Raw genomic sequence first — 19361 nt, 5'->3', positions numbered from 1 at the left:
ATCATTAGCCAAATGATGCACAGATTCTCAGAAACACAAAATAAAACGAATAAAAGTATCAGCTTTATTGAAGTTGAGTTCGAAATGTGAGCTGATCTCCAGATGTTTATTGTAGTTCTAATTATCAGTTGTATATGAACAAAATGATAGACAACACAGATTATAAATTATCATCCTCTAATTTAGTTGACCCTCATTCAAAAGGGCATGATTCCATTGTGAAACTGAAGTGAACGTCAGCAAAGAAAAAGATAAAGCTTGCATTTAAATGGCACCTCATCATTCTCAGTAAGTGCCTTCCGAACAATTCATTCCTTTGAAACACAATAACTCTTACATATGTTGTTGCTCAACCGCAGAGGACATGAGCAATTTCACTCATTGAAAATTAACACTCATTCCCAGCATGGATCACTGAATGATGGGTAACAGTAGGTTTTCCAGTTAATCTTTGCTTCCCTTACTCTTGGTTAGAAGCAGCAAGGGATTGAATGTGGGACTTCCCTGGGCTGAACAGCACAGCTGCTTAGTGTCTTTAGCTAGCTGGATAAATTGGGCAAGCTATATCCCAGTGTAACACTGGTCATCAACCACAAGCTCCCTGTTGCAATAATATTACGACATTGTTGGCTACTAAGCAGAAATCACACTCCAACAGAGGGAGTAAGCATTATGTACAATTGGAGTCTCATTCCCATAGGATTTATCAATTTCAAACTGAATATTCAAGTGCCTTTGTGGTGCTAGCTCCCCTATTAGCTGTTATTTATATTGATCAATATGGTGATGAGCCATTAGGACTTTTAAGGTTTAGTCACTAAACATGTCTGCTTGTAGTTCTTAGTGACCAGTACTAGGAAGGGAGTAAAGTTAATCTGAAAAAAATGCTCTTGATCATTAGCTAGCATTTACTGCAAAGTGTATGTGTCTGATAAGTGATACTTAAATCTGATCAAACCGTGAAACATCGAACACTAAGGTGCATACATTTAGGATGTCTGTCGGATGAAGACTACACTCCATAAAAATTGGTGAAATGCGAGAAAGTAGGGATTGGAGGACATTAGTGTATCCTCAGTCTTTGAAACATTTCTGATGGAATGTATGCTATATGAAAGTCTCTAAGCAATATGTGCGATAATCTTGTCTCGATATCCATTCAGTCTAGCGATACTGATATAATGGTAGAGATTCCATTTGGCTAAGATTTATCCGAAGCTTTGTGCAGACACCAGACTAGTGTCTGTCCTAACCCGGTCATGCTGATCACACTATAGCCAATTGCCTCCAGTTTGTCCAGCACCAGCCGTGGAGGATCTCTCACACGAAATTCCGAACTGTGGATACAAATATGAATTAATCTCTCATTAATGTGTATTTCTTCTTAAATCACTATTTTCACATCAAGGTTTTGACTGAAAATGTATTGTGTGCTGAAGCCCCTCTCATGGGTAGGTCACTGCTTCAGTAATTTATTTTACTTTAAATGGAATTTTCATCCTCATACGCACTCAATTTTTAGCATTCTTGATGTTGGTATCACCTACAGGCTCTACTATTCTATTGCTGTCCTAGTCAGACTCCTGTAATTCATAATTCAAACCTCAGCTGCCTGTATTCCATGCTGCAGTGTCCCACACATTTACTACTCAATCCCCATAAACTTATCATATTTAGGATTCTTATCCATCTATTTAACATCTTGTCTGTACCCACCCATCTCCCATTCAAAACAAAAATACCATAGTCTCATTTTTCCCCATCTCTTTAATTACTTTAGTACCATAATTGCCTCATTTGCTCTCTTCTCCTTTTGTCTAATATTTGGTGACTGCATTTAGTGGAGGAAAGGTGTACTTGGCCTACAATGAAGTAGTGCAGGATTTCATGGCTGGCTAACTCCCTTTCCTAGTCTTTGAGACACTGCAATATCTGTCACTCATGTATCATGACAATTTGAGGTAGCCTCAGAGTTCTTAAAGTTATCAGATCGTGTGTTGCTCTGGATTGACATCCATTCTCCGTGCAATACACTTTAAGACCTCCCATAAGAACAAAAACTAAGAAATTGGATCTAAAAGTCCTGAAACAGTTCTAACTGTGATTCAGCAGAGGTCAGCACAGGGCTTATGGAGAACAAGTAACATGAGGAGAGAGCTGGTTTTGTCTCCAGAAAATAAACACAATTGTGATAAAAGTGAAGCAAGATATTTAGAGCAAATTTGCCAATATACACAGGATCAACTCAAGTAAAAAAGCAAAGGAGCAGGCTTCGGGGAATACTCATACTGCAGAATACATAATGTAGAGTTTAAATTGGTAAAAGTGCCAGTATGTTACCTGATCTACTGGGAAATGATGAGTTCTCATCCCTTTAACCATGATTCACTGCATTCTCTGCACCCTCCCCACAAAATATTGTAACTATTTTGTGGGGAGGGTGCAGAGAATGCATTGAATCATGGTTGATATGTGTGTTATTTTAAAAAGTGTGAAAAGTACAATTCCAATTTGATAAAGTACAACTGAAGATAGTTTCATGTTATACTGTCTCATTGCCAATTGTTCGCTGACAAACTGAGTGGGAGTCAGGATTGTCAAGGCTGGTCTTTTTTTAGATCTGTTGCAGTGTTCAATTCTCTCAAGCACCCAGAATATACTGGTGTCAGCCCTAGATGGCAATCACATAAATGACAAGGATGTGGTATGGCATGTAGGAATCTTGTATCAGTGGTAGTGCCATATCCCTGGACCACAAAGTTGTGGGTTCAAGTCACATGTTCCAGAAATGTGTTGTGACATCCCTAAAAAAAAGTTGATTAAAAATTGCTGCAGTATGCCTTTTGAACAATAAAACAACATTCCAGTGCTATCAGAGAATATCTTTTTGGGCTGTGATATTTAATCCCTGTTGTGACACAGTGAGTGAAGGTCATTGAGGTGAAATGTTAACTCTCCACAGACACTGTCTACTCCACTATTTCCAGCATTATCTGTTTAACTTTCATTTCAGATTGGCCTGTTCTGGAATTTGAGAGAGATTCTCAGAAGCTCATCTATCCTCTACTGGTAGCTCTGCATGCCTGAGAGATACTCTTGTGGAAAACTGTACCCTTGCAACACAAATTTCTGCTGGATATGCTGATATCTGAAAGTATGGGTAAATTGGCTGCAATTAATTTGCCTTTAGGTGTGGGAGCTCCTTAGACCTCACTAGTTCATAGAAATCTATAGCATGGAAACAAGTCTTTCAGCACAACTTGCCCAGTTTTCACAATTTAAACTAGTTCAGTTTGCTGCCTTTGTTTCTTAAGATTAGATTGCTTAGTGTGGAAACAGGCCCTTCGGCCCAACAAGTCCACACCGACCCACAAACCACGCAGACCCCTACATTTATCTCTTCACCTAACACTACGGGCAATTTAACTTGGCCAATTCACCTAACCTGCACATTTTGGGACTGTGGAAGGAAACCGGAGCACCCGGAGAAAACCCACGCAGACACGGGGAGAACGTGCAAACTCCACACACAGTCGCCTGAGGTGGGAATTGAACCCAGGTCTCTGGCACTGTGAGGTAGCAGTGCTAGCCACTATGCCACCGTGCTGCCCACAAATATCCCTCTATCATCCACGTACCTGTGTAAATGTTTCTTAAATGACAAAATTGTACTCGCTTCCACCACCCACCTCTGGAAGCCCATTCCAGATGCTCTTCTCGGTGAAAGAAATTCCCGACCTGGACTTTTATGTATCTCTCCCCTCTCACCTTAAACCTATGCCCTCTAGTTTTAGACTCTTGTACTGTGGGGAAAGGCTGTTGGCTATCTACCTTATCTAAGCCTCTAATGATTTTATAAACCTCTATAAGGTGACCCCTCAGACTCCTACTCCAGGGGAAAATGACCCAGTCTATCCAACTTCTCCTTAACCTCAAACCTTCCAGTCCAGATAGCATCCCAGTAAATAGTTTCTGCACTCTTACTGGTTTAATAATATCTTTCCTATAGTAGGGTGACCAGAACTGCATGCAGTAGTCCAAACATGGCCTCATCAATGTGTTGTGCAGCTGCAACAACTTGCCCCAACTCCTATATTCAGTGCTCTGACTGATGAAAGCAAGCATGCTGGAAACCTTCTTCAGCACCCTGTCTACCTGTGATTCCATTTTCAAGGAGCCATGAATCTGTATCCCTAGATCTTGTTAACACTCCCCAGTGCTCTACCATTGACTGTGTAAGTCCTGTCCTAGTTTACCATACCAAAATGTAACATTATACATTTATCAAAATGAAACTCCCATCTGCCATTCTTCAGCCCACTGGCCCAGCTGATGATTTTACACAAAGCATCAAAACCAGACAAAACATGAAGGTGGAATATATAGGAAAATAGGATTTAAAGCAAAGGCCATTCAGCCCTTCAAAAGTCAGCCCCAACTCCAATTCACTCAAGAAAGGAAAAACTCAGATCTATAGTAACTGCATCCAGTTTGAATCTTCTTCATTCTTGAGATGTGGGCGCCCTGTGGTTTGATCTAATCTGGATAGCTTGTTTACAGAGTCAACCACCTTGATTTGGAGCTGGCGTCATATGAAGGCAAGACCTGGTCAGGAAAGCAGATTCCTTCATGAATAGATGAGTGAACCAGGGATTTTAGGATTATGGGGCAGTTTCAGAATCATTATCAGTGAGATTTGATTTCATTTTAGTTGTACTAATTCGTGTTAGTGTCATGGAACAGTCAGAGCCATTCGGTCCCCCATGTCTTTGCTTTCTCACTAATGGAACAAATCATTTATGCTAGCCCCCTGCCTTTTCCTCATAGCTCTGCAAATCATTTCTTTATATTTTGGAATATCCTTTTGAAAGCGAGAAGTGAATCGGCCTCCTCCATCAGTTTGGGGGAATACATTCCGTATATTAACCTGTCTCCTGACGTCACTCATATTTCAGCCCGCTGTCTCCGCCTCCTCGCGCTCCGGCAGTTGGGATTTAAATACCCAATTCAGCACGCCCCTGCCCGCCGTGCCGCCAATCACGTCATCACATTTCCGCTCGCGCTCCGACTGTTGGCGGCTTGAAAATGTAGTTCCACCCCATCCCCATGACCTTTCGATCCATAGGCATCGTTGCAACGGCTGGAGTTCAGCCTCTTCCCCCTCCCACAAACCGTCAGAATACGTTCCCATCATTCACATCAACCGCATTACTTGTTACTGAGCGGATGTCTGAGTTATGGATTTTCTGTAGCATTCCCTCATGGTCAGGTGAAACACACTTCCAACAGCTGATGGTTTACTGAAAGGCTTCAAGTTTTCTTGGGAATAAAGGTTATAGCGATAGGTAAAAGACTTGAACATGTTTTTCACTGGACCTGTTTTTACAGCCAACGAAATACTTTGAAGCGTAGAACGATGTTTTTATTGTAGGAAGCATAGCAGCGTGCACACAGCCATCTCCCACGACCATCAACGTGATAAGGACCAGATCATCTTTTTGTGATGTTGACTGAGGGCGAAATATTGGACAGAATACCGGGGATAATTCCTGAAAATGTGCTATGAGATCTTTTACATATATTGGACCGGACAGATGGAGAAGCCTTGGTTTAATGTCTCACCTGAAAGATGACACTGACAGTGCAATGTTTCCCTTATACTGCGCTGGGCATCAGCTGAGAAAAAAAGTCCTTTTTTAAACATAAACTAAGGAAGTTAACATCCATAGACAGAAACAGAGAAAAACTGCAATTCTATTCTTCACTGGCTAATTTGATGAATCATTGTGCATAATTAAAGAGGTTCTATATTTTGGTCCAATGCAGAGTTTACGCTGGTAGCTGCTATCATCGTTTGATCAGCTGTTGGGGATTCAGTCACATTCTGTCACAAAGCTCAGGAAGAACTGAGTGGTAATAGTATGCTTTCCTCCATTTAGGACGCAAATGGAGCTGTTTATAGTTAATCCTAATACATCCAAGATGAGCTTCCAATTCAAGTCTCTGTTGAAATGCAAACTGCACAATCATAGCAAACTTTGCAAACACGCATATTGTTTACCGATCGAAAATAACTAACTCCTGTCATGAGGCAAAAATCAATTTTTTATAGTATACTGTGATTTTCAGGATGGTATATTGAACTCACAATTAACTACTAATATTTTGAAGTTGAAATGAAATTAACTAGTTAGAATGTACTCTTTCTTCATCAGCCCTCCCTCAACCTGTCCAGTTTGGTATACGTTATGAAAATATTTTTCTCTTAATAACACCAAAATAATACAGTATCTATCTAAATGTCTTCATACTTCATCATCGTTTACAATATCTACCCAAAATAACTACTTCAAACATTCCACAATTCGCTTCTTATTGTTGAAGAGTATTCTTGTGTTGCAGTAGTAGTGTCTCTACCCCTGCACTGGGAGGCCTATGTTCAAGTCCCAAAAAAGTAGAGGATTACTGGCAGTACTGTACCCCCAATCATTAGAAGTCAGTGGTTAATTCTGCATTATACCAAATCACTTAAAATCCTCTCTCTTGTTTGGCATGTATCTCACTGCTACAAATACCTTCGTGTCCCCAATTCCCTCCAAGCTACAAACACCCAAACTCCTCTCCCCACATTCTCATCCTACCACATATCCTTCTCTAACTCCCCCTCTTAGTCCCCGGTGACATGTCCATCCTTGACCACCTCCACTGTTGGAGTGAAGCCAAACAGAAACTGGCGGAACATCACTTTATATTTCACCTGGGAAGCTTCCAGCTCAATGGCCTCAATATTGACTTCACCAGCTTCAAAGTCCCTCCTCCTCCAGCTTTATCCCATGTCTAGCTCCACCAGTCCTCCTTGCCTCCCTGGCCTGTTCGAACCTATCCATTTTCCTCCTCACCTTTCCACTCTACCCTTCCCACTGACCAATCACAATTCCCTACCTGCATCCACCTATCACCATCCCACCTACCCTTACCCCTCCCCACCCCACCCCCCAGCCCTATCCCCTCCCTCTATATATATCTGGATTCCTTCCCCCTCCTCAGTCCTGACCAAGGGTTTCATCCCAAAAGTTGACTTACCTGCTACTCCAATGCTGTCTCACCTGCTATGGTCTTTCAGCTTCAGCCATTGACTCTGACTTCCAGCGTCTGCATCCTCACTTTCCCTATAAACTGTGTACTTGACCTTCCTAGTATTGGGAGATCCTAGATATCTAATATCTTCCAGTTGGAATGCATGTATTAGGAGATTCCAGCATTAGGGCTTCAGTTGAGATTTAATTATTTTTCGCAGGGTAAAGCTATCATTTATTGGTGAGTCACACTCCCAGAAAACAGTTGGAAAGTGGTTAAAAGGCTTTACAATTGGTCTTGCTGTACTTAATTTCATGACTCACTCCAAACCATTATATTGTCACTGACAGTTCTGGGAATTAGGTCAGTGTAAAAGAGCAAGGTAGTTGGCAAAGTGATGGTCTAATGATATCACTTGGACTGTTAATTAAGAGGCCCAGTAATGTTCTGGGGACCCAGGTTCAAATCCTGCCATGGCAGATAGTGGAATCCCAATTCAATAAAAATCTGGAATTCAGAATCTTAATGATGACCATGAATATGTTCTTGATTGTCAGGCAAAACTCATCTGGTTCACTAATGTCCTTTAGGGAAGACAACTGCCATGCTTACTTAGTCATGTGACTCCAGACCCACAGCAATGGGGTTGACTGTTAGACTGCTCTCTGGGTACTTAGAGTTGGACAGTGATGACCACATCCCACAAACAAATAAAAAAATTGGTGGAGGAGCTGTGCCATGGAATGGCAGGGGATGATACAACCTCAGTGCAAAACTCTGGTGAGGTACAAGCAGAGGTGTTACAGTTACCTCCCCTCTCCTTGAGTAAGGGGGGGGAAAAATCAACATCAACTCTCTAAAATTGTCCCTATACAGCCAATTCGCAAGCTGAGAAGAGACAAAATTTGGAGGTAGAATATATTAAAACTCCAGAGCAGGAGTAAATGAAGTGTTCTAACACACCCTTACTCACAAGTTACTTCCTAACATAGTAGTTTTCTCAGCTCCGAGGTATCTCATAAGTTCTTCATCCGAGTGCTCGTCGCCCACAATTGTGGGCCCAGTTTCCTGTAAAACAGAGATATTATTCCTTCTGAAATTGCTTGGACATGGTTCATATTCTCTCCCCTCCCGCTGTGATGGTGAGTTTAGCTTACACTGGTCAACACAAAATTTATTCCAACCTCCCAGACAGTGCACGCTGTTCCAGAAATTCCTAAAATTACAGCAGGCACCCCCAGCCCAACACAGTGCAAACTGGACCCAGATGCATCCGTCACCACAATTTTGCAATTGAAAATTTGTACCATATTTTGTGCAAACAGCATTCAAACATTCAATCATTGTGCCAGTGAGATCTAGGTGTGCCCTACCATGATACATTTGTCTTCTAGCTATTGCAGTATCATTACCAAAGAATATAATTGAATGTCAGCAATTTTTCTTCACACTGGAGGATTATGGAGACATGCAATTCATTACTAGAAACATAATCCAAAAGGGATGTGGACAAATATTTGAACAGGGGAAAACAAAAAGAGAAAGGGATTTGGATTGCCCTGTTGCAAATCTCCCTTTGAGATGGGAGGGGAACAAGTTTCAGGTAAGTGACAAGTGTTTGAGTGAAGACACCCTTTTTACAGGGTGCCCTACCTCTCTGTGATTCTAGTCTTCAGTTCACATGGAGAGACTGGGAGAAGCCAGGATCGTTCTCCTGGGAGCAGAGACGATTGGGAGCAGGTGGGATTGAATCGAAATGTGCAGAATCACAAGGGGAGTTTCAATTGAGTCAGTGAGGAAGGAAATCTTCCCAGAGGCAGGAGGGTGGGTGCCCAGTGGGGGACATTGGATCGAGGGGAGCGAGATAAAAGACTGGAGGGGGAGACAGTTTGAGGGAAATGGGATAAAGAACATTACAACATTTAAAAGGTATCTTGATGGGTACAAGGAGAGGAAGGGTTTAGACAGAAATGCTGGCAAATGGGACAGAATCAGTTGAGAATACCTGGTTAGCAAGGACAAGTTGGACCTGGTTGTGTCTGTTTCCGTGCTGTACAACTCTGACTAAATGGATGACTGGCACAGACAAAATAAAAGACCAAATTCTGAGTTGAAGAAAGTCTCCTACAACCCATATAAATGGAGGGTGATAATGGGAGTGCTCTGCAGCAACAAAGGGTCAGTTTCATTCCAACTGAGAAATACAGGTGAACACCGTTTCCACTGAGTAACAGCGATAGATTTATCATATCCTAGTGGATCAATACATGCAGGACTCTGCTTGCTTATGATGGGTCTGGAACACTCTCCCTCCTCTACTTCTATATACTTATCATCAGGTAAATCATCATTCGAACCAAATGCAAGGTTCACCTTTTGCTTTCAAGGTCAGACCATTGTCCAAACTGCTATTACCTCCAAATTTTGTCATGGGTTATATCTCAATCCTGATATAAACTGTGATCTTAATATAATCTATTCCCAAGACTTAAACTTGTTATCAAAAGGTGAAAAAGTTATTTGGAATTAGTTTGAGCTTGCTGATAATCCATTCTGCTAAAACACGTAAAGCAAATCCTAAATACATCCTTGGTCTGTGCTGGTTATATTTTTAATTCATTCATGGGATTTCGATGTGCTGGCTAGGACAGCATTTACTGTCCATCATCAATTGCCCATAAGGCAGTTAAGACTCAACCACATTGCTGTGAGTTTGGAGTAACATGTAAGCTTCACCAGGAAGGAATGGCAGATTTTCTTCCATAAAAGCTATTAGTGAACCAGATGGATTTTTAGAATAACCACCAATAGTTACATGATCACCATTAGACAAGTCTTTCAATCCCGATCTTTATTGAATTCAAAATGTCACCATCATCCATGGTGAGATTTAAAGCCATGTCCTCATTAGTCTGATTACTATCCAATGAAATTATCACAATGCCAAAGCCTCCCCTTACGGTTGAAATCAGCATAACTAGTTGGGGGAGGGTGGTGTGGGCGGGCAGAATAAAATTGGGGAGGTAGGAAGCATTATACTGCTCATCTCTATCGATTGACTCCAGCAGGAAAGCAAACCTGTATGATGCCTTCACTATCAAATAGCCTGTCAATAAAAAGCTACCTGGGTTACACATAAATAAAGCTGTATGAATGGAGTACAGGAGGGCTAGCAGCATCTGTGGAACCAGACCCAGCACAAATTCAGGTAATTTAGGAGAACATGGGAATAGGAGTGATCTATTCAGCCCATTGACTCTGCACCACCCTTCAGTAGCTGACTACAGCTAATCAACCACTTCAATGCCTTATAGCCATCCCACTCCAATAACCCTGTAAACCACTGGTAATCAGAAATCGACCAATTGCTACCTTCATACACTCAAACATTTGCATGCCATCTTTTTAAATTGTGGCCCTGGGTTCTAGACACCCCACCCAAGGAAATCATCTTACCTGCATCTCTCCTTTTTATCCCTTTAGGTATTTTGTAGGTTTCAATGAGATCACCTCTCATTCTTTGACCCCTGGAGATGCAGGCCTGGTTTACTTAATCTCGAGCAGGTGTGACTTAAACATGGTGTAATTCCTCTCCCACTATGCCTCAACAGCCCTCATTTCACCATCTGCCATGGTGAGATTCAAGCCAGTTACTTCCAGAACAATAGCCTGGGGTTCAAAATTACTAATCCCTTGACATTACTACTGTGCACCACCCCCTAACCCACCTCCTGAATGTTACAACACACCTCTGGGACCAGGTTGGACTTGAACCCTGCTTCCAAAGTAGAGAGACCACCACTGTGCCACAAGAAATCTTAGTTGCAATTTCTAGATATTCTTGTAGATATTTCTAACTAACCAGTTCAGATATGTTGTGATATATAACACACACTACACAACAGGTGAGATTTGTACCTGTATTCTTGCCATGAGGTTGGGACACTACCACTGTGTCACAGAGCCCAACAGTGCTCAAATCTAAATCATTGACCTATGTAGCGAATAGCTGGGCCCAAGTACTTTGTAGTCACACCCTGTCAACGCGAGAATGACTCCTTTAATGACCTCATTGCAGCAACCTGGATCTCTGGATTTCTAGATCAGTGACATTACACTACTCATTTCACCATAACCTCATTTTTAATGTGATGCTCTTGGAATGCTTTTCTGCACTCTGCATAAAACCAAGATTAGGTTAGATACATTCTGCTGCAGCTGATAGTTCACGGCACTTCATGAATGCACAGATTTCAGATGGGATTTGAGATTCAAATCAAGCCACCCTAAATGATGGGTGTCGAAGTCCCCAACGAGAATACATTCCACCCTCTTGCCCTCAGAGCTTCTTTTAAGGATATTCAACATGGAGGAACACTGATTCATCAGTTAAGGGCAGTAGGTGTTAATCATTAAGTCCAGTGCTTGACCTGATACTATGAAACCTTATAGGAATTGGAGCCAGGTTGTGGACACACAGGGCAATATACTCTTGCTGAATCCCCCAGAGCTGCCATCCTGGTGTATCATCATGCTAGTGGGGTAGGACATACACAAGAATGATGATGATGCTGTCTGGGACATAGTCATACTCACTGATTTATAACTTACAATGTCAAGCTGTTGCTTGACTAGTATGTGGGACAGTTCTTCCAATTTTATCACAAGCCCTCAGCTTGTTCCAAGGAAGTTTGGATATGGCACTGCAAATGTTATTTCCAGTATCTATGTTAATGCTGAGTGATCCATCTGGTTTTATTCCTTAATGAATTTTGTGTAACAGTTTAATTAAATTGAGTGGCTGGCAAGGCCATTTTCAAAGGGCAGTTAAGAATCAATCACATTGTGTGCTTTGGACTCACACACAGGCCAGACCAGATAAGGATGGCAGATTATTTTCTAGGTGGTAGAGGTCAGGTGTTGAAAGCTGCTGTCAAAGAAGGCTTGGCAAGTCATGTTCATACAATAATCAGTTTTTTTCAATCACCAGTTCTAACTTATGATTCAAATTTATTGTTATTGTTATAAAGCAAAATGGAGCTAATGTAGTTGATATTATATATAGAAAATACAATGAATTATGTGACAATGTCATGTATATTTTATATAGAACAGCCATGAATTATATGGAATGCAGGATGTTCCTGGATTTGGAAGGTTTGCATTATAAAGAAAGACTGGATAGGCTGGGATGTCTTCCACTGGAGTATAGGAGGTTGAGAGGTGACCTTATAGAAGATTATAAAATAATGAGTGGTATAGATAGGGTTAATGGCAGTTGTCTTTTCCCTAGGATGGGGATTTCTAGACTACGGGAAAACTTTTTAAAGTTAGAAGAAAGATTTTAAAAAGACATGAGAGGCAAATCTTTCATACAGAGAGTGGTTCGTGTGTTGATACAAACTTCCTGAGGAAGTGGTGGATTTGGATACAATTACACGATTTAAAAGACATTTGGATAAGTACATGAATAGGAAATGTTTGGTGGGACATGGGCCAGGAGCAGGCAGGTGGGACGAGTTTAGTTTGGGATTATGTTCGGCATGGACTGGTTGGACCGAAGGGTCTGTTTCTATTCCGTATACCTCTATGACTCTATGACAGTTGTCTTACAGTGGAACAGCTTATAGACAACATCTTCATATACATTTGTGTTCAGCATATCAGCAAAGATTATGCACTCAATAGTGTAAATAATCAGGAAATTAAATAAACTTAGTTATTTATTAGTTAAGAATATAGTGATGTTATAAAAAGATGATTTGGAAATGAATTAGTTTTGTATTAAAAGCAACACTATCCATTGATTCATAATTCAGTTTGCCATTTAACTACAATAAATCCTAGAGTAAGTATAGGAGGGAATGCAAGGGTCTAGCTGTCAAAAAACAAAGACTCACATAGCAACATCAATGTATTGTTATTTTTCACTGTTGGTAACAACACAACAGGAATTCAGTAAGGTTGCATGAAAGAGGTTATTTGTTGCAAATAGAACACATGGAATTGGAGATAATTTTTTAAATGGGCTAGAGACTGGCTGGGAGGTACAAAATTGTGATAAAGAATGAAAAGCAGTTTTTTTTGATTGAGGCCCATTGCCTTGGGAGTCAATTTTCCACATTATTTATCAACCGGAATAGACAGTCATGCAGCATGTTTTCAGTTGGTTAAGTCAGGTTAACGTTGGTGGAAATAAGAAATTGTAAGTGGATACAAACAAACTGACTGAGCAAAATGATATTCAGTGTTGGTCATCCATTTAACCAAAAAAGAAAGACAAGTTTGAGTGTTTACAAATGGTGAGAAATTCGTAAATGAAGAGGAGCAGCGAGCCTTAGTAGTCAGAATACAGAAATCATTTAGAGCTAGCAGGAAAATACAAAAAGCACTCAAAAAGGCGAATGAATTTGGGTTAAGGGGCTAACTCCTGTTCTGTTGATCTCATTTTTCTGCCTTTTGCTTCATAAACTTATTGATTAGTTTTCAAAATATTTACAGTTTATGGTATCCACTTAAAAGCTATTTTGGATTGCAATTTTGCGATCTCTGTCCGGTAAGGCACTTCATATCCTAAAATTTCCTTAAATATTCAATTAGTTTTGATCTATTTCTGAAACAAGCTTTGATTTAGTGATTCGATTTAATAGCAAGGTTTTCACTTCAAATTCAGAAGATCCAGGCATAATGACTGCAGATCTCAGAATTCTGTGCTAACATACACTGAGAGTGCCCTTTCCTCTCTTGGTGCAAATTCATAAAGGCCACCATCTGTGTAGGTATATGGAGGTTATGGCTGGAGGAGGAGTATTAATGCTACAGCCTGGCAACATTTAATCAGATTCCAAATTCTTTCATTACTTCAGGCAGGTACTAGTAAAAAGACAAAACCAGAAACTCTATTAATTGCTCATTGATGCATCTGCCAGTAACCTAATAAACCAAATCATATGAAGCTGCTTCAAATCTGTCATCATCCTTTTCTGCAAAATATAAAACGATTGAACATACTGTCCTGATAAACCATCCTCAACCTCCTGTAGCCTTTCCCAAATTTGTGCCCAGCTTTTACTGAACTCCAAGTGTGAATGCTACCAGTCAGATTTTTTGCTTGACCACAGTATCCAAACAATCCTTATCAATGTCAAAGATGACAATCTATGTGACTGTGACCATGATAAACTATCCCCCTTGTCATTTTCAATCTATCTGCAGCCTTTTAAGAGTTAACCACACTATCTTACTCCTTCACCAATGCCTCACTATCTAGCTGGGTGTAACTGTTCTTCCCAGTTCCGGTCTTCTATCTAATAGTAGACAGAGAATCACCTGCAGCAGCTTTTCTTTCTGCTCCCAGACTGTTGTCCAGGGTGTCTACAATGATCTTTAATTGATTCCATCTTTTTCCTTACTTAGTAATCTCCTGGCGATCTCATTCAAAAACATGCCAGATTCCATATGTAACTGATGACCCCCAAAACTCTCTCTCTCCTCCCACCCCCACCCCTTTTGACCACTTTACTACTTGTACATTGTAAGTCTGCTTGTCCAGCATCCAGAACCAGATGAACAGAGTCTCCTTCAACTAAATATTAGGAAGTCCATAGCTATTATCCTTGGCCCCTGCCACATAGAGCTGGAAATGTGTTGCTGGAAAAGCGCAGCAGGTCAGGCAGCATCCAGGGAACAGGAGAATCGACGTTTCGGGCATAAGCCCTTCTTCAGGAATGGGGAAAGTTTGTCCAGCAGGCTAAGATAAAAGGTAGGGAGGAGGGACTTGGGAGAGGGGCGTCGGAAATGTGATAGGTGGAAAGAGGTCAAGGTGAGGGTGATAGGTCAGACTGGGGTGGGGGCGGAGAGGTCGGGAAGAAGATCTCAGGTTAGGAAGGCGGTGCTGAATTTGATGGATTTGACTGAGACAGGGTGGGGGGAGGGGAAATGAGGAAACTGGTGAAATCCGAGTTCATCCCTGCCACATAGAGTCAGAGATGTACAGCTCAGATACAGATCCTTTGGTCCAACTCGTCCATGCTGACCAGATAATCCTAACCTAATCTAGTACCATTTGCCAGCACTTGGCCCATATCCCTCTAAATCCTTCCTATTCATATACCGATCCAGATATCTTTTAAATGTTGCATCCAGATGCTTTATAAATGTTGTAATTGTATTTTACTCTGTCCCTCAGTGTAGCAGCTGTTAGAGGCAGAACCAGACTGTTCACAAACATTGTGTCACACCTGACTTCAAATAAACTTTGATCACATACATCATCTCTAAGACCATGTTACTTCCACCCTTGAAACAAGGTTCCCTGTCAAAATATTGCTGCCACTTTGTTGCACTGAACTCAGTTAGTCCAATATATTTCTTGTCATTATCTCATCCCCCATCATCTACAAACATAGTCTCATCCAAAATTCTGTCACCCATATTCTAACTGCACCAAGTACGTTCTATTATCCAGGTTCACTGATGTATCAGTTCCCACTTGAAAAATGTTACAATTTAAGACCTGCTATCATTATTATCAAATCCAAATCAAGGCATCAACCCACTGGAATACACTGCCTTAACATGTTTTGGAACCAAATTCACTAGTTCTTATTGAAAAGGAATTGGATAAATATTTGAAAAGGTGAAATTTGCTGTTTATATAGAAAAGACAAGGGAATGTACCTACTGTGATGCCTAACTCTATGACTAACATCCAATTCATCCATAACACAGCATAAACTTAAAATATAATTTTGACAAGGTGATTAAATTTGAAGGTCTGTTCTCCTGTTGAACTACTGGGTAAATCCACTGCGCTAATTGATCAGCTGAGTTCAGTCAGGCAGCACTTGGAGTGATGGAGAGCAGTTAGGAAATTTTAAATCTTGAAAGGGGCCCTGGACGACAGCATCTTGAAGACATTTATAAAAATGTAACAATACTTTCCTACTTCTGTTCAAAAGTTATGATGAGATTAGAACTGCCCAGTGAAACCTAATGCACTTATTAATAACACATAAAAGGAGACCTTTTCCTGCTGGAAACAAACCAGCCTTTCTTTCAAAACAAGACAAATTAGATAATTTAATTAACCATAAAATTAATGGGTATTTATTCTAAAGCTAGTCAGTTGTACAATTCAACAGTAGAAACCTGTTAGGCTGGCTAGTGATTTTGAATATTCATGGCGATATTGCAGTGGATAGAATTAGTTATTGATAAACCAACACTTGTAACTGGCATTTGGACTTTGTGCTTTGGAGTTTTTTGATCTGATGAAACTTGTTCCAATTTTATTTTCTTCACTTAAGTTGTGATATTAGTGGTAGTCATACTATTTTAAATTAGCATTTAACATTATCGTAACCTTATTGCAAAATCTGTATTTGAAAAATTACTTTCTAACAGAGTCCTGTTTGTTCTGGAGGCTTATATACAATATCTGCCCATTTTCACCCCGGCCCCCTCCAAAAGCAATTGGAATTATGGAGGCTTTTGAGATATATTTCAAGATAGTGAAGCTTTGAAGAATTAGTTTCAGAATGGGAGAGTAAGGCAGATGCCAACAGTAGAGCAGACAAATGGAGATAGGTGCAGTTAACTTGAACCAGATGAACAAAGCAAATAGGAATATAATACTGCAATGTTTCAAACATTGGGAGTTGAAGAGCAATGGAGGGTAGTTTGAGAGGACAATGTTTGCAACACCAGTCTGGGCATCCCTGAAAAGGTGGGAAAAGGATAAGGTCTATTTAGGAGACACCAATGGCCTACAACAATAATCTGCCCACATAAAAAGATTTAATTTAATCTTTTAACATTTTTAGAGGACTGTTCCTTTACCAGTTCTGAATATCCAGGTCCAAGGCCAAATAAAACAACAGTAAAACAAATTTTCCTACAGAAACAAAATACAATTTCACTGCACAGTATGTCAAAGTAGTGACATTCAACATGGACGAATAGGGAAGAGAAAAGAGGGCTTAGTTCAGAATTAGAACAAGCTGCCTGAGCTACTGGTGCTGGAGGCTTGTTGTACAGACTGGAGGACTGTGACCAGTGGTATACCACAAGGATTGGGTCCATTGTTGCTTGCCATTTACGTAAACAATTTGGATGAGAATATAGGTTAATAAGTTTGCAGATGACACTAAAATTGAAGGTATAATGGACAGTGAAGAAGATTATCTAAGAGTACAATAGGATCTTGATCAACTGGGCCAGTGGGCTGAGGAATGGTAGAAGGATTTTTAGATAAATACAAGGTTTGCATTTTGGAAAGACAAACCAGGGTAGGACTTATACAGTTAACAGTAGGGTCCATGGAAGTGTTAACAAACAGAGAGACATAGACATACAGGTACATAGTTCCTGAAGAAGGGCCTGTGCCCGAAACGTCGAATCTCCTGTTCCCTGGATGCTGCCTGACCTGCTGTGCTGTTCCAGCAATAAAGTTTCAACATAGTTCCTTAAAAGTGGTGTCACAGCTAGACTGCATGGTGAAGAATGCATTTGTCAAGCTTGCCTTTATCAGTCAGAGTTGATTAAAGGAGTTGGGACATCATGTTACAGTTGTACAAGAAATTGGTAAGGTCACACTTGGAGTAATGCGTACAACTTGGGTTGCCCTGCTATTGGAAGGATGTTATTAAACTGAAAAAGGTGCAAAAAGATTTATAAAGATGTTACCAAGACTGGAGGGCTTGAGTTATAAAGGAGAAGCTGGAGAGTCTGAGATAATTTGGCCCTGGAGTGTAGAAGTCAGAGGGGTGACTTTTAAGAGGTTTATAAAACATTATAAGGGGTCTAGATAAGTTCAATAGCCAAGGTCTTTTCCCCAGTTCAAAACTAGAGAGGATAGGTTTAAGGTGAGAGGGCAAAAATTTAAAAGGAACCTGAGGGGCAATCTTTTCACACAGAGGGTGTTGTGTATATGGAAAGAGCTGCCAGAGGAAGTGGTAGAAGTGAGTAGAATTACAGCATTTAAAAGATGTTTGGACAGGTACATAGATAGGAAAGGTTGCGAGGGAAGAAGGCCAAATGCAGGCAAATGAGATCAATTAAGTTGAGGAAACCTGGTTTGCATGGATGAGTTAGGCCAAAGGGCCTGTTTCTGTGCTGTATGACACTATGACTACTGTACTTGCAAAAGTTAAGCCTCTAAGAAGCAAAGACATGAAAGGAATTTTAAAAGCAGTGAGGGTGGGCAACAATGCAATAAGGTGTTGTCAATTTTGAGGTGAATACCAGCTTAGCTCTGGACTGAATGTTAGTGGCAGTATGGTCGACCTCAATACTGAGACTGTATATTTGTGTAGATAACAAGAGGGATTGGTATTGGAGGCTGCAGTATAGGTTTAATTGAAGTGAAACTGGTTACCTATGATCTAGCCAATGTTAAGTGTATTCTGGCTTAGCCACCATGGAAAGAACTAGTCTGTAGATTGACAATGTTGTTTGGTTAAGTTAGCAGGTACCACTTCTCCAGCTATTACTTCTGTGTTGTCAATTTCAATCCCCAGTACTTACAACTTGGTGGGATCAGAACAAAACATAGGACTAGCAACAATTCCGAGCATTAGGTCAACCTCGGTCATTTAATTTGGGCCAAGGTGGTACTTTTCACTATGAATGTGAGAAACCCCGAGTCACATCAAATACTTCCTACTTCCCGTACATCCTCCATACCTCAATGTAAATGGTGACTGAACACTAGCTGCAAGGGACAAATTAATCTCGGCGTTAGAGTAGGGGACAGAAGCTATTTTTGCCGGCTGTTGAGGAGAACCGAGCAAAGGCTGGTACCCGCAGATAACCCCAATGCAAACGAGACCCATCTCGCACACACAGACGATATATAAAGTGCACATTTACTTACCAATCGGATTTGAGTGCTGATGAGGACATAAGGCATTCTTGTGAGCCTCTGGACTCCTGGTGCTTCTGACTGTTACGTTAATAATATTCCCCCCGGCTTTCCGCGGCCCGGGACGGATGGTGTAACTTCCTCACTGACTCTGACTCCAGCCAATCACTCTCTACCTGAGCTCACGTAATAACACTGAAGTAAAACACAGCAATCTCCTGAAACTGGTTTACAAACCGTGGAAATGCAGCTTCTAAAAATGTGCCAACCCACTGGTATTTTGCAATCATGTGCGTCAAACAGGTTTATCACTTTCATCTTTCTTTAATGAGAATCAACATGATTTAACCCCGCAGCGGGAGGCTGCAAGCAGTTTGTACTTCCTGCTTTAACGTGTATCATTTTGGTCATTTGGCGTGGC

The 19361-nt window shown here is 40.8% G+C and overlaps 1 protein-coding gene across 1 annotated transcript; it reads right to left on the bottom strand.

Annotated features, from left to right (window-relative positions):
- Positions 1–41: 41 nt before the first annotated feature.
- gchfr (GTP cyclohydrolase I feedback regulator) lies at positions 42–19216 on the bottom strand. Its single transcript, XM_043698262.2, has 3 exons — positions 18953–19216; positions 8051–8145; positions 42–1337 (listed from the first exon to the last, which is right to left on the bottom strand). The coding sequence occupies exons 1-3, from the start codon at positions 18986–18988 to the stop codon at positions 1202–1204; spliced, it is 267 nt and encodes an 88-aa protein (XP_043554197.1). The 5' UTR covers positions 18989–19216; the 3' UTR covers positions 42–1201.
- Between the last annotated feature and the right edge of the window lie 145 nt (positions 19217–19361).

This window comes from Chiloscyllium plagiosum, unplaced genomic scaffold (genome assembly GCF_037043375.1).
Source record: "Chiloscyllium plagiosum isolate Xiang-an unplaced genomic scaffold, Cpla_swu_hap1 HiC_scaffold_8, whole genome shotgun sequence".
NCBI classification, from domain to species: Eukaryota; Metazoa; Chordata; class Chondrichthyes; order Orectolobiformes; family Hemiscylliidae; genus Chiloscyllium; species Chiloscyllium plagiosum.
Note: the sequence above shows the minus strand (reverse complement) of the source record. Positions and strands in the feature narration are given on the sequence as shown.